Raw genomic sequence first — 14,764 nt, 5'->3', positions numbered from 1 at the left:
GGCCTTCATGGCCTTTGTGGATATGGCTTCATTCTTTTGCTATCATTATTGTCTGTTAGAACTTAGTAAGAGACTGTGAAGTTTGTAATACCAACTACAAACGATGGAACCAGAAACATGTTTTTATTTTTAATTTGCCAACTTTTTATGTTCTCAATACTCAGGACTCTCTTGAGATGGCAACATGTAAGGTTAACATTAATAGTAACATTAACAGTAATAGAAAGTGCCAAATCAAGTCATACATAGGAAGATATAGAAACAGTAATGGGAACACAGAATTAACCAATGACAGGTCAGAAAGAGGAGCAAGGTTAAATACATACATAACTACACCCTGAGGTAAATATATTGATCTGTTCAGTCAATTTTCTGGTAAGCATAGCTAGCACAAATAGAATATGTAGACAATAAGAAGTTACAAATTGTCTTGGTGTTCAGGATGTTGGAGGTTGAATTCCATGCAAGACTAGCATTTCCAACACAATTCCAACCAATGTAGAGAACTTGAGAATTTAATATTATAATGAAAAACAAGGCCGCATAGTTTGGGTCTTGTAACTATCAGCTTGCATTCAGGAGATAGTGAGTTCGAACCCCACTGTTGGCAGCCCTGAAGATGGTTTTCCATTGTTTCCCATTTTCACAACAGAATGTACCTTAAATAAGGCCACGGTTGCCTCCTTCCCACTCTTAGCCCTTTGTTATTCCATAGGCATCATAAGACCTATCTGTGTCGGTGCAACGTAAAGCAAATTATAAAATTTAAAAAAAAAATGAATATTACGTGTTTTCTTTCTTTCCTCCTCTTTAGTCAATCAGCAAATCAAATAACAATCAGACTGGTAAACTGATATCTTGCTTTAACTCTACACAAGTGACCCTGAAGTTTTGTAAGAATGTACCTTTATGTATATTGACAGTGTTGCTCTTTGTTTTCTCATAAAAACTGATATGTGAATATTTTCCAGGCTTTTTCCTCATCAGAAGTGGCCGCAGCTAAGGATCGACTAGCTCAGCTGCAAGAATTCCAGGGTCAACTAAATACTGCATGGAAGGGAGCCCGATGGCTTATGGAAGTTTTGACATTTGCTAGGGATCGTGGGGGTTGTAGTTCATCTCATGCTGCAACTCCAGGAATAGCAATGCGCCATCTGCTCTCCATTGCTGGCAGTTTGTGTAGTGATCGAGAATTACATTGTAATGGTAAAACTGGTGCTAGTTCAGTGAATGGAAGTAAGTGTTCTGGAAGTAGTGGTGGTGCGAACAGTAGCAGTTTAAAGAGGAGTTTGCTTCAGCTGCCACCAAGGGACCCAAAACTTGTGAAGTCGAGTGCAAGTCGTGGTAGCTGGCCAGGCCCAGGAGTAAGTCCTGGAAGTGTAGCATGTCTGCTCGCTACAGAACTGAGTAAAAGTGAGCAGCATCTTAGTAGTCGTGGTTCACGAAAAGGAAGTGGAGGAAGTCTAAGCAACTGCTCTAGCACTGGAAAGTGCCATGGTCACAGTGGGGGAGATATTAGTACAACCAGCACTGTGACTGCAACGGGAAGCAATGGAAGTTTGACAATAGCGGGTGAGTGCTTAATATTTTGGTGTTTGGAAATCATTTCTTTTCTTCTTCTTCTACTTTGTCCACTTTTATGACTGCGTATGATCATTTTAGTCAGTCTGTTATCCAAGTCTCTTTGAAGTGACCGTTCAAGCCTTGCGGTCCTCCCAGTACTTTTTCAAATGTTTCAATCAGACAGTAACATTGAAAGGAAATTATTCTGGTTCCACCTTTTTCAATATGAATCCTTTCAAGATTACTGTATGATGTTGATATCAATACAGAACAGTAATATGAGGTTTATAAACTATACTCCAATTTTCATGCCCTTTGTGGTGTTGAAAATATCCATGTTGTGAGTTACTTTCTTGGGAGTGTGAAGTGGATGTTTGTGTTCTGAATTTCTTAGTTTAATTTATTCTTGTGTGTGGTGTCTCCTGGTGTAAGGCCAGTTTCCTTCAGATCCTCTCTTATTTTCCTGATCCATCTGCATCCTGTTGTGGTATTATTTGAATTGAAATTATACTGTACCAGTTGCTTCCAAAGTCTCAAATCCTGCATTCTCATTATGTGTCCAAAGAATCTCAGTCTCCTCTTATGAATAGTATCAGTAATGGGTTCAGCTGTTTGTACACGACTTTGTTGGGCACTATCTGCCACTGTCCGTCTTTCTGGTATTTTTAGCTAATACAGGTTTTTTCTAAGTCTTTTCCACTCATTCATCATTCACTATATCACTGGCCTTGTGTGCTTCCCGTCAGTGCAGCCAGCATCCTGCCCAGTCCAGGCCAGTAGGAGCCAGTATTTGATTGAAACTGGAGTGCAATAGTTTCTGACCTCCAGTATTACGTGCAGGTGGAGTTCATTATGCATGAAAACGGTGAACTGTTCAGATGTAAATTGAGAAAAGTCATCAAAATAGAAAGCAATTTTCTTTCCATAAGTTTACTGGGACAAGAAACAGAGTTTAAAGAGTAGTCAAAGAGGAGAAGATAAAGTACTGGGAGAACTTTACTTAAAAACTAAAGGAAGACAGCAAAGGCATTATGAAACTGTTGTTTAGAGTGATCAAAGACAAAAGGAATGCAGTGAAGACCATCAAGTCTGTTAGAATTTGTGATGTGATATTAAGGTTCGTGTTAACTTTTATTCTGACCATCACCTGTCAACAGTATACAAAGAGAAAAGAAAGCATGGAAAGGAAATGTACAGGGAAGAAATTATGGAGGCTCAGCTTCTCAGTTCTGCACAAAGGCAATTGAGGATCCCAATGGAAATCTGGCCAGGAAAGAAGAGGACATCAGAGAGGTTCTGAGGAATCACTGTGATCACCTGTTGAATCAGTTCAGAGAATGAAAGGATCAGCTGTTAAAACCTACACAGAGGAACCTCCCATTAAATGGGAATAAACAGAAGCAGCACTTACGAAGATGCCACAAAAGAAATCCCCAAGAATCCACAAAGTCACCATGGACATGATTAAACCAGCAGGAGTCCAGAGTCTTCAGAGGCTACACAGGGTGCTTAAATCCCTAGCATGTGTGGCACAACTGTGCGCCCACTGGTCTGCTACACTCACAGCATGTATAGCACATTGGTGTGCCATGACATTAGAAATACCCACTATGTGGATTTTGTAATAGTTATATGCTTTATCGTAAGATGGTAGGAAGAGGCAACTTTCAGCTACCAGTATACACTGAACTATCTGTTACTGCAGAGATATGTCACATATCTTCACAGTAATTTATTTTTTTAAACTCTGCACACGTTTCAAGTTTTTTGTAAACATCACAGGTCATGGCAGAGTTGTTGATGATGCAGAAATAGCACTTTTATTCATAATGGTGGTGAAAGAAATTCAGAGTGTGAGAGTAATACACAGGATGAGTTTGCTATAACTTCCAGCAAAGATAGTGACTCTGATGATGTAATTTATGATAATACACTGAGAAATGCTAACGCATGGGGTGACTACTACACAGTCACATTACTGACGTGTTGTTGTCCAGGGATAATCAGGTTAACACATGTTTATATCATGTAAAATGTTATTATTGTTATTGTGCATTTTCTGACAATTTCTCTGCTGTCCATTTGTAAATTATAGTAAAATTTATACGATACCGCATTCAGCATTGGGAGTAGGCTAGAAATAAAGCACATTGTGGGTGCAGCCCGGAGTTTTATGATGTCACGCTTGAGAGGTTAATGCAATGTGAAAAGATGACAAGAAACCTGCTGATTGGAGAAGGGGAGTGATTATTTCCCTATTTATGAAAGGAAGTCACCAAAAATCCTCCTTTCTCATTGGTTAAAATTCTCAAAGAGAGCAGATTGTGAGTGATTTTTTTTGTTTTGCTATTTTCTTTACGTCGCACCGACACAGACAGGTCTTATGGTGATGATGGGATAGGAAAGGCCTAGGAATGATGGGAAGGAAGTGGCCATGGCCTTAATTAAGGTACAGCCCTAGCATTTGCCTGGTGTAAAAATGGGAAACCATGGAAAACCATCTTCAGGGGTGCCAACAGTGGGGTTCGAACCCACTATCTCCCGATTACTGGATACTGGCCGCACTTAAGCGACTGCAGCTATCGAGCTTGGTGTGTGAGTGATCTTGCAGCCAAAGTTTAAAAAGGAACAGTACAGCTCTATAGGTCCACAACAGACCCAACCTTCAGTGCCCATATGTTAATGGAGAAATAGTGAGAGAAAGGCAAAAAAAACTATTCATAGTTTTACTGAGCGAGTTGGCTATGCGGTTCGGGTCAGGTAACTGTGAGCTTGCATTTGGGAGATAGTGGGTTCGAACCCCACAGTTGGCAGTGAAAATGAAGATGGTTTTCCATTGTTTCCCATTGTCACACCTGGCAAGTACTGGGGCTGTACCTTAATTAAGGCCACGGTTGCTTCCTTCCCACTCCTAGCCCTTTCCTATCCCATGGTTATCACCATAAAACCTTCCTGTTTCAGTGCCACATAAAGCAAATTGAAGAAAGAAAAAAATGTTTGTGTTTTCTTGGATACTGAGAAGGCATATGACAGCATTGCAAGAGAGAAGATATGGGAATGTCTGAGAAAAAGGAATGTGCCAGTGGAACTGGTGAGGAAAGCTCAGATGCTGTATGTATGGGCGCCCATATGACTGTTTGTAGGGGGGAACCCAGACCTGGGGGTACGTAGTATTTTTCATATTTTGGAAGATAAATGGAGTCTTGTATTCTGCGGTAGAATAACCCACGGTATCCCCTGCCTGTTGGTGGGGACGGTACTACCCCACTACTTCGTAATACTGACTTTTAAATCATTTTCTTGAAAGGAAAACACCTGATTACACTAGATTTTTGCCTTTCCCTGAGAGCTAGGGGTGGGCTGCGACTCCACCTTGCCCCCGGGTATGGGCGCCCTGAGCTGTATGAGCACTGTACCAGCTGTGACAGACATTCATCCTGGTTCCAGACAAAAAGTGGAGTCCAGCAAGGCAGTGCACTATGTTTTTCATTGTTTTTCATCATCATGGATGATGTAATGAAAGCATCAAGAAAACCTCTGGTGAACTTGATGCAGAGGCTTTTGCTGATGACATTTCTGGGGAGAAACTGAGGAACAGGTACAGTTGAGACTCAATGAATGGAAGGTTTAGTTTCAGGAATTCAATCTCAAGATAAGTGAAGCCAAAACAGTGGTGATGGCAATGTACAAAGAGGGATGACCAGAGAATATCATGCTAGGTAACCATCCACTGAAAAATGTGAAACACTTTGCATACTTCAGTACCCGCCTGATGGCCATGATCGTTAAGGCATTGAAGTCTAAATGGTCGGACACTGCGGTTAGCCAGTTTGAGTTTTGTTGGTCGAAAAAATGTTCATCATCAGAATGTTGGCCAGCAGGGTAGGGGAGGTGGTGGTATACAATTTCTAATCACTAGATTGCGTGCAAAAAAGCCTTGATTAAAATCCAAACCTTTCCACAGTCCTCATATGGAGTGAGAGCATATGACGCTGTTGATGGTGATTCGTCCATCAGGTGGGGACGTTGAGCCTTGAGCAGATCCTTTGGTGCTATTCGACAGGAGTATGCTATGTGCTGGCACCAGGTTTCACCCTCCCCCTTTATCATATATCACGTCATTCATTTCATCTCATTAACTCCTCTGATGAGGTTGACGTCAGGAAAGGCATCCGGTCATAAAAAACCTGGCACAACAGATTCATCTCACCTCATACCCGACCCCGTAGAGAAACGGGACGAGGGTTGGACAAACAAACACTTTACATACGTCAGTGGTGTAATTTCTTGGGACACACTAGCTAAAAAGGAGGTGGCAAATAGAGGGCAGAAGAGCTTTTGCTTTTACCAGCAAGTAAAAACACTCCTGAAGTACCAAGAAAAACAAAGCTGGTTGTAACCCGTAGTGGGTGACATGGTACCTGAGCTGCAAGAAAATGTTTAAGTTTTTATTCTGGATGAATCGAACTATTGGACGGTGATCTCGAGAGTGTTTTCTGTACATCAAGACATTGTAATTTTATTTTGTTTGCTCGGTGAAAATGTTTTGTGCATCTTGAGAAATTGTTTTTTTTTTTTCTAGGTAAAGACTATCCGAAAATTATTTTGAAAGAAAATTATTTAGAAACAAACCCTTTGGACATTTGAAGGAAAAATGTGTTATTATGTTTTGTGTATCCCAAGAAAGTTATGTTATTTTTTTTCTAGGCCAAAAGATTATTGGATAAGACTGTTAAAGAACTTTTTAAAAATGCCTCAAGATATTTAAGATATTTATTTGATTGTTCAATTATTCCAGTGATAACTAGAAAACTTGAAGATTGTATAATTTGGTCTTGCTGATTTTATGTTTTAAAATTTTGGTCCAGTTTAAAAATGAACTCCCTGTACCGACACGTGTAAGAAATTGATGGTTCAATTGTTGCGTCAGCAATTTCTTCATGGCTTGTCATTTGCTTGATGCCCATATAAGGTTAGGGTTTTTGTAATTGGTTGCAATTAGAAGTGTTGTAATTGGTTTAACATGGGGGTGTTTTCCGATTGGCGGTTTGATATCGAATGATTTCCGGTATGATGTGAGGTACGCGTGTGCTACTGTTGTCTTGTCGTCTTTCGTTTTCGATCTTCGAAGGGGTCGGACGCGCGGTGCGCGCGGTCCGGGCCTACGGGGCCAACCAGCCCTAAGGTAAGCACGTTTTATTATCTTAAAATTTTGTAACATGTGTTTTTGTTTTCCTCTTTCTAAATTTTAACTTTCGTGTGTTTCGGCCTTTCTTCTTAAATTTCGCGAAATGTAAATGTTCTTATCCTGCCAGGAAATCACCTCGGATCTTAGTTTGGGCTATTTCATTTATGCCTCTGTGTTACACGAGCCCACCTTTTGTTTGGAGGTTTTCCTGTTTTAAAATTTCTTTTATCCTTAAAGTTGCAACATGTTAATTTTCCGTCAGGTTGCCTCCAGTAGCTCTGTATAAAGAAATTACAAGAAAAGTATGTAGTCGTCCTTTGATGGACCATCAAGAAGATTGTTTGTTATATCCTATCTGGTTTATTGTTCAAGATTCAAATTGCAGTTGTATTTCTGTTCCTTTTTCACGAACTGTTTTCGATACGTTTCTGTTCTTTGGTTTATTTTCTAACTATATTTTGTACGAAGGGTATGGGCGAGTACGTTCTTTTCCTTACAACATCCTACGATCTTACAGCCTCATAGGGTCCAAAGTGTGGAAAGCGGACTTGGACCCTATGAGGCCATAAGATCGTAGGATGTTGTAAGGAAAAGAACGTACTCGCCCATACCCTTCGTATAAAATATAGTTAGAAAATAAACCAAAGAACAGAAACGTATCGAAAACAGTTCGTGAAAAAGGAACAGAAATACAACTGCAACTTGAATCTTGAACAATAAACCAGATAGGATATAACAAACAATCTTCTTGATGGTCCATCAAAGGACGACTACATACTTTTCTTGTAATTTCTTTATACAGAGCTACTGGAGGCAACCTGACGGAAAATTAACATGTTGCAACTTTAAGGATAAAAGAAATTTTAAAACAGGAAAACCTCCAAACAAAAGGTGGGCTCGTGTAACACAGAGGCATAAATGAAATAGCCCAAACTAAGATCCGAGGTGATTTCCTGGCAGGATAAGAACATTTACATTTCACGAAATTTAAGAAGAAAGGCCGAAACACATGAAAGTTAAAATTTAGAAAGAGGAAATCAAAAACACATGTTACAAAATTTTAAGATAATAAAACGTGCTTACCTTAGGGCTGGTTGGCCCCGTAGGCCTAAAGATAATAGGCAACTTGATATATTTGGAGTGTACAGATCGGGAAAGGGTAGCACTGATGCGGATTCGGAATTATTTGATAGGATAGTCAGCTATGTGGGAAACGACATGGAAAGAAATGTGATTGTAGCGGGAGATCTGAATTTGCCAGATGTAAATTGGGAAGGAAATGCGAACGACAGGAAGCATGACCAACAAATGCCAAATAAGTTAATATGGGAAGGACAGCTGATTCAGAAAGTGATGGAACCTACCAGAGGGAAAAATATCCTGGATGTGGTGCTGATAAAACCAGATGAGCTCTATAGGGAAACTGAAGTAATAGATGGTATTAGTGATCATGAAGCTGTTTTTGTGGTAGTTAAAAATAAATGCGATAGAAAGGAAGGTCTTAAAAGTAGGACTGTTAGGCAGTACCATATGGCTGATAAAGCAGGTATGAGGCAGTTTCTAAAAAGTAACTATGATCGGTGGAAAACGGTAAATAAAAATGTAAACAGACTCTGGGATGGGTTTAAAGAAATTGTTGAGGAATGCGAAAACAGGTTTGTACCTTTAAGGGTGGTAAGGAATGGTAAAGACCCACCTTATTATAATAGAGAAATAAAGAGACTAAGAAGGAGGTGCAGACTGGAAAGAAATAGAGTTAGAAATGGCTGTGGAAGTAAGGAGAAATTGAAGGAACTTACTAGAAAATTGAATCTAGCAAAGAAGGCAGCTAAGGATAACATGATGGCAAGCATAATTGGCAGTCATACAAATTTTAGTGAAAAATGGAAGGGTATGTATAGGTATTTTAAGGCAGAAACAGGTTCCAAGAAGGACATTCCAGGAATAATTAATGATCAAGGGGAGTGTGTATGTGAGGATCTTCAAAAGGCAGAAGTATTCAGTCAGCAGTATGCAAAGATTGTTGGTTACAAGGATAGATAGAGGAAGAGACTAAGGCCAAAGAAGTAATAAAATTTACATATGATAACAATGACATTTACAATAAGATACAAAGGTTGAAAACTAGAAAAGCGGCTGGAATTGATCAGATTTCTGGGGATATACTAAAGACAATGGGTTGGAATGTAGTACCATATCTGAAGTACTTATTTGATTATTGTTTGGTCGAAGGAGCTATACCAGATGAATGGAGAGTTGCTATAGTAGCCCCTGTGTATAAAGGAAAGGGTGATAGACATAAAGCTGAAAATTACAGGCCAGTAAGTTTGACATGCATTGTATGTAAGCTTTGGGAAGGCATTCTTTCTGATTATATTAGACATGTTTGTGAAATTAATAACTGGTTCGATAGAAGGCAATTCGGTTTTAGGAAAGGTTATTCCACTGAAGCTCAACTTGTAGGATTCCAGCAAGATATAGCAGATATCTTGGATTCTGGAGGTCAAATGGACTGTATCGCGATTGACATGTCTAAAGCATTTGATAGGGTGGATCATGGTAGACTACTGGCAAAAATGAGTGCAATTGGACTAGACAAAAGAGTGACTGAATGGGTTGCTATATTTCTAGAAAATAGGTCTCAGAGAGTTAGAGTAGGTGAAGCTTTGTCTGACCCTGTAATAGTTGAGAGGGGAGTTCCTCAGGGCAGTGTTATCGGACCTTTATGTTTTCTTATATATATAAATGATATGAGTAAAGGAGTGGAATCGGAGGTAAGGCTTTTTGCGGATGATGTTATTCTCTATAGAGTGATAAATAAGTTACAAGATTGTGAGCAACTGCAACGTGACCTCGAAAATGTTGTGAGATGGACAGCAGGCAATGGTATGTTGATAAACGGGGCTAAAAGTCAGGTTGTGAGTTTCACAAATAGGAAAAGTCCTCTCAGTTTTAATTACTGCGTTGATGGGGTGAAAGTTCCTTTTGGGGATCATTGTAAGTATCTAGGTGTTAATATAAGGAAAGATCTTCACTGGGGTAATCGCATAAATGGGATTGTAAATAAAGGGTACCGATCTCTACACATGGTTATGAGGGTGTTTAGGGGTTGTAGTAAGGATGTAAAGGAGAGTGCATATAAGTCTCTGGTAAGACCCCAACTAGAGTATGGTTCCAGTGTATGGGACCCTCACCAGGATTACCCGATTCAAGAACTGGAAAAAATCCAAAGAAAAGCAGCTCGATTTGTTCTGGGTGATTTCCGACAAAAGAGTAGCGTTACAAAAATGTTGCAATGTTTGGGTTGGGAAGAATTGAGAGAAAGAAGAAGAGCTGCTAGACTAAGTGGTATGTTCCGAGCTGTCAGCGGAGAGATGGCGTGGAATGACATTAGTAGACGAATAGGTTTGAATGGCATTTATAAAAGTAGGAAAGATCACGATATGAAGATAAAGTTGGAATTCAAGAGGACAAACTGGGGCAAATATTCATTTATAGGAAGGGGAGTTAGGGATTGGAATAACTTACCAAGGGAGATGTTCAATAAATTTCCAATTTCTTTGAAATCATTTCGGAAAAGGCTAGGAAAGCAACAGATAGGGAATCTGCCACCTGGGCGACTGCCCTAAATGCAGATCAGTATTGATTGATTGACCGTGCGCACCGCGCGTCCGACCCCTTCGAAGATCGAAAACGAAAGACGACAAGACAACGGTAGCACACGCGTTCCTCACATCATACCGGAAATCGTTCGATGTCAAACCGCCAATCAGAAAACACCCCCATGTTAAACCAATTACAACACTTCTAATTACAACCAATTACAAAAACCCTAACCTTATATGGGCATCAAGCAAACGACAAGCCATGAAGAAATTGCTGACGCAACAATTGAACCATCAATTTCTTACACGTGTCGGTACAGGGAGTTCATTTTTAAACTGGACCAAAATTTTAAAACATAAAATCAGCAAGACCAAATTATACAATCTTCAAGTTTTCTAGTTATCACTGGAATAATTGAACAATCAAATAAATATCTTAAATATCTTGAGGCATTTTTAAAAAGTTCTTTAACAGTCTTATCCAATAATCTTTTGGCCTAGAAAAAAAATAACATAACTTTCTTGGGATACACAAAACATAATAACACATTTTCCCTTCAAATGTCCAAAGAGTTTGTTTCTAAATAATTTTCTTTCAAAATAATTTTCGGATAGTCTTTACCTAGAAAAAAAAACAATTTCTCAAGATGCACAAAACATTTTCACCGAGAAAACAAAATAAAATTACAATGTCTTGATGTACAGAAAACACTCTCGAGATCACCGTCCAATAGTTTGATTCATCCAGAATAAAAACTTAAACATTTTCTTGCAGCTCAGGTACCATGTCACCCACTACAGGTTACACTGGTGATGTTCAGTCAGTACTTATACCGATCTTAATCTATGGTATCGAAACATTCACCCTCACTAAGAAGGACTTATCAAGAATACAGGCATCTGAGATGGCTCTCCTGAGGTCCACAATATTCAAAACTAAAAGTGGACAAGTTCAGAAATGACATGGTAAGAAAGGAAGCTGGGATTGAGACATCATTGTTAGATCAAGTCAGAATATCCAGACTGAGGTGGTTCAGGCAAGTAATGAGGATATGAGGATGGAGCCAAAAAGGACAGCTGATGTTAACTTGGAGAGACATGTGGCAGGAAAATGAATGATAGGAAGACCAAGAACCTACTGGATGGACATCATAAAGGTAGACCTTGCAGATGATGGAAGGACCCTAGAGGACATCACCATAAACAACTGAATATATCTCAGTGAGAAAACCTTGCCAATAGTACCCTGGAAACTAAAACAATAAACTGATGATGAACATTTTACTCTTTTGAATTTTTTATTTTGAAAGGAAATTCAATATTTTTCATTTTTAGTGACATTTTCACTGAATTGATTGTATAGCATTGCATGTACAGTATATACTGGAGAGATCTCCATAAATATGGAAATATAATTCTTCAACTTGGCCTCTGTTGGATTAAATTAATCATACATGAATATTTCCAAGCTCTTACTTATATAAGACTACAGTATTTAATAAAAATGTGCAATTTTATGAAAATGCAATTGCTGATAGTTACCTTCCTCCTCATTCTCTGCCAAAACTTGTATAAAAAATTAGCAGTACACTTGGGAAGTACAGTGTTCATACCATCAATGCTTGAATTCTGAAGCTGGCTGCAGCCGTACAGACTTTAGAATATATTATCCAGAAAAAATCTGGAATATTAGGATGCTAATGGAAAAATACTGGGAGAAGAACAAGCCTTTATTCCTAATATTTTTGGACATTGAGAAAGCATACGATAGTGTACCAAGGGAAAGAATTTGGCAATGCATGAAAGAACTTCAAGTGCGAGATAGCCTCATAGACAAAGTGAAAATGTTGTATAGTGGGAACAGAAGCTGTATTCAAGTAGGATGTGGTTTGTCGGACTGGTTTGAAACAAAGAGAGGAGTGCAGCAGGGCAGCTCATTGTCACCACTTCTATTTATTATTGTAATGGATGTTGTAATGAAATCTATTAAAAGGAAAGAACATGGAGATATCAAAGCCTTCACATTTGCAGATGATGTTGCGATCTGGAGTGACTCAGAAGATGAATTGGGAGAGAGAATACAAAGCTGGAATGAGGAGTTTAAGAAATATGGTTTAAACATCAGCAAGACCAAGACGGTGGTGATGAAAGTGTATGGGGAAGGAGCAGAACCAATAGTCATGTTAAATGAAGCTCAACTGGACAGCATTCCAGTTTTCAAATACTTGGGTAGCGTTATATCAAATGACAACCTAGCAAAACATGAGGTGAACAATCGAATCAATAAGGCAACACAATTCTACCACCAGGTAAGACACCTGCTGTGGGATGAGCAAATACCCATGAAAACAAAAATGACATTGTACAAGTCCTATTATACACCAATTCTTACATACAGTCTCGAAACCACAACACTGACCAATAGAGATAATTCCAAACTTCAGGCAGCTGAAATGAAATTCCTACGCACTATGATCCAGAAAACCAGGAAAGACAAGATTAGGAATGAGAAAATTAGAGAAGAAGTAGGAATAGACAATTCTCTCCTAAATAAGATTCAGATATCAAGACTGAAGTGGTTTGGTCACATGAAGAGGATGCCAGTAAACAGAACTGCAAGGAAGGAATTTGACAGAAAGGTAGAAGGAAGACGACCCGTGGGAAGGCCACGAAGGAAATGGATAGATTTAGTTAAGAGCGATGTAATGCTGAGAGGTCATGATTGGGACAAGTTGGTGGAGGAAGAATGGTACAAGGACAGGATGAGATGGAGGAGGCTCATATACCACACCCGGGAAACTGGAGATGGTTTAGGATGATGATGATTCAAATCCAGGAACATTTATGCCAATCTTACATTCAAATAATTACTATCACACGTGACTATAATTACAATATTAATACAGTATAGATTTAATATGATGAGAATCGCAACTTTGAATTTACGATGTGTTAAGCAGGAAAACATGTTAATGAGGATTTCACTGTAATTGTACAGTTTATTGGATATGTTTCATACACTATACGAAGGGGGTCCCATAAACAACCGGACGTAATTCGCTGTGCACATTGCTCTTATAGTTCAGGCTTCTCGTTCTAAGTGGTGTTAAGTAACCCCTCCTGAGTGAGTATGCCAAACGGCGTGGCTTGAGACGGTTGTAGCAAGCCCCTGTGACAGTTTTCGTGTGGCGTGTTTTTCAACCTTTACGATTTTTGTGATTTTATGAAGTGGCTGATATTCGAGAACAGTGTGTGGTATTGAGATGTTGTTTTCTGCTCGGTAAAAATCCATAAAGAACACACCTTAAAAATAACTCAAGTGTACGAGTGGTATTCACAATTCAAACATGGTGACATTTCGATCAAAGACATTCAACGCCTTCCCCTTCCCTTCCACACTTGGGAAAAATTTGTGCACTTGTGTAAGAGGATAAAAGGTGTACTAGTGATGAACTTGCTGAACTCTCTGGTCTTTTGTGGAGCTCAGTGAAAAGCATTGTAGCTGATGATTTGCAAATGAGACAATAAGGTTGATGGCTAATAATGTCCCAGCTCCTAATTAGAAGCAGCAATAACAAAAATTATAACATCATCACTTGTGTACCTTGTGTAAATCTCAAAGAAAAATACACTAACTATGTCCCTGTCAGTAGATATTCTCACCTTCTTTTCCTAAGTTTATCATCATGTTTTGTGGTCTTTATCATAACTGAACTGATCTAGAGCTGTTATATTACTTTACAAGTTATAAATATACCATACTTTTCTTCTACTATCATGCCAACCTTTAGTTCATTACTGAATGAAAAGTACCTAATACTGTATTGACAGATATGTAGTGAGTTGGTTTCTGTATTCTGTTTCAGTACTTTAACTTCCAAGTATGTAGGGTGTTAGAAAAATGCTATCCAAGAATCAGTGGCAGTGATAAAGGGGATTAGAACAACTAAATGAGAATAGAACTTGTAATTTTCATCATAATTTATCAGGTGGCAGTCTCTGGTCTCACTTTGACTTTTACTTCAAAAGACTGCGTGAGTGCAAAATTCAACATCCATTTTTGACATATCTCATGTTTCATGGACCCTTGACACCAAAAAACTAAATGAAATGTTTTAAAAATTTGGATTTCACAACATAATTTTGATTTAAGACAATTTTGGGGCTCCTTTCAAGACATTTGGACTGCAAACCTTGTCTAAAACATTGTGTTACTAGTCCCATTTAAATCTGGGAAAACTGAGAGTTAGAAAGTTGGTTCCTATCCTTATTTTGGTGCCTTTTTTTTATGTCTATTGTTACTAAAAGCATTTTTCCTGCACCCTAAACCTTTGTGAATCTTTCTATACATATTTTAGGGTTCATTATAATTTACCATAATTTCATGATTAATAAATAAAAACTAAGC

The 14,764-nt window shown here is 38.7% G+C and overlaps 1 protein-coding gene across 1 annotated transcript in view; it reads left to right on the top strand.

The window, feature by feature from the left end:
* Positions 1-14,764, top strand: part of wake (wide awake) — a 112,689-nt gene that overhangs the window by 80,078 nt on the left and 17,847 nt on the right. The window contains exon 16 of the mRNA XM_067149174.2: positions 972-1,572. Within this exon, the coding sequence (XP_067005275.2) occupies positions 972-1,572 (601 nt within the window). The remainder of the gene's footprint in view (positions 1-971; positions 1,573-14,764) is intronic.

The sequence above is a fragment of the Anabrus simplex genome, chromosome 6 (assembly GCF_040414725.1).
Source record: "Anabrus simplex isolate iqAnaSimp1 chromosome 6, ASM4041472v1, whole genome shotgun sequence".
Classification (NCBI taxonomy): Eukaryota; Metazoa; Arthropoda; class Insecta; order Orthoptera; family Tettigoniidae; genus Anabrus; species Anabrus simplex.
This window is presented reverse-complemented; position numbering and strand designations above follow the sequence as displayed.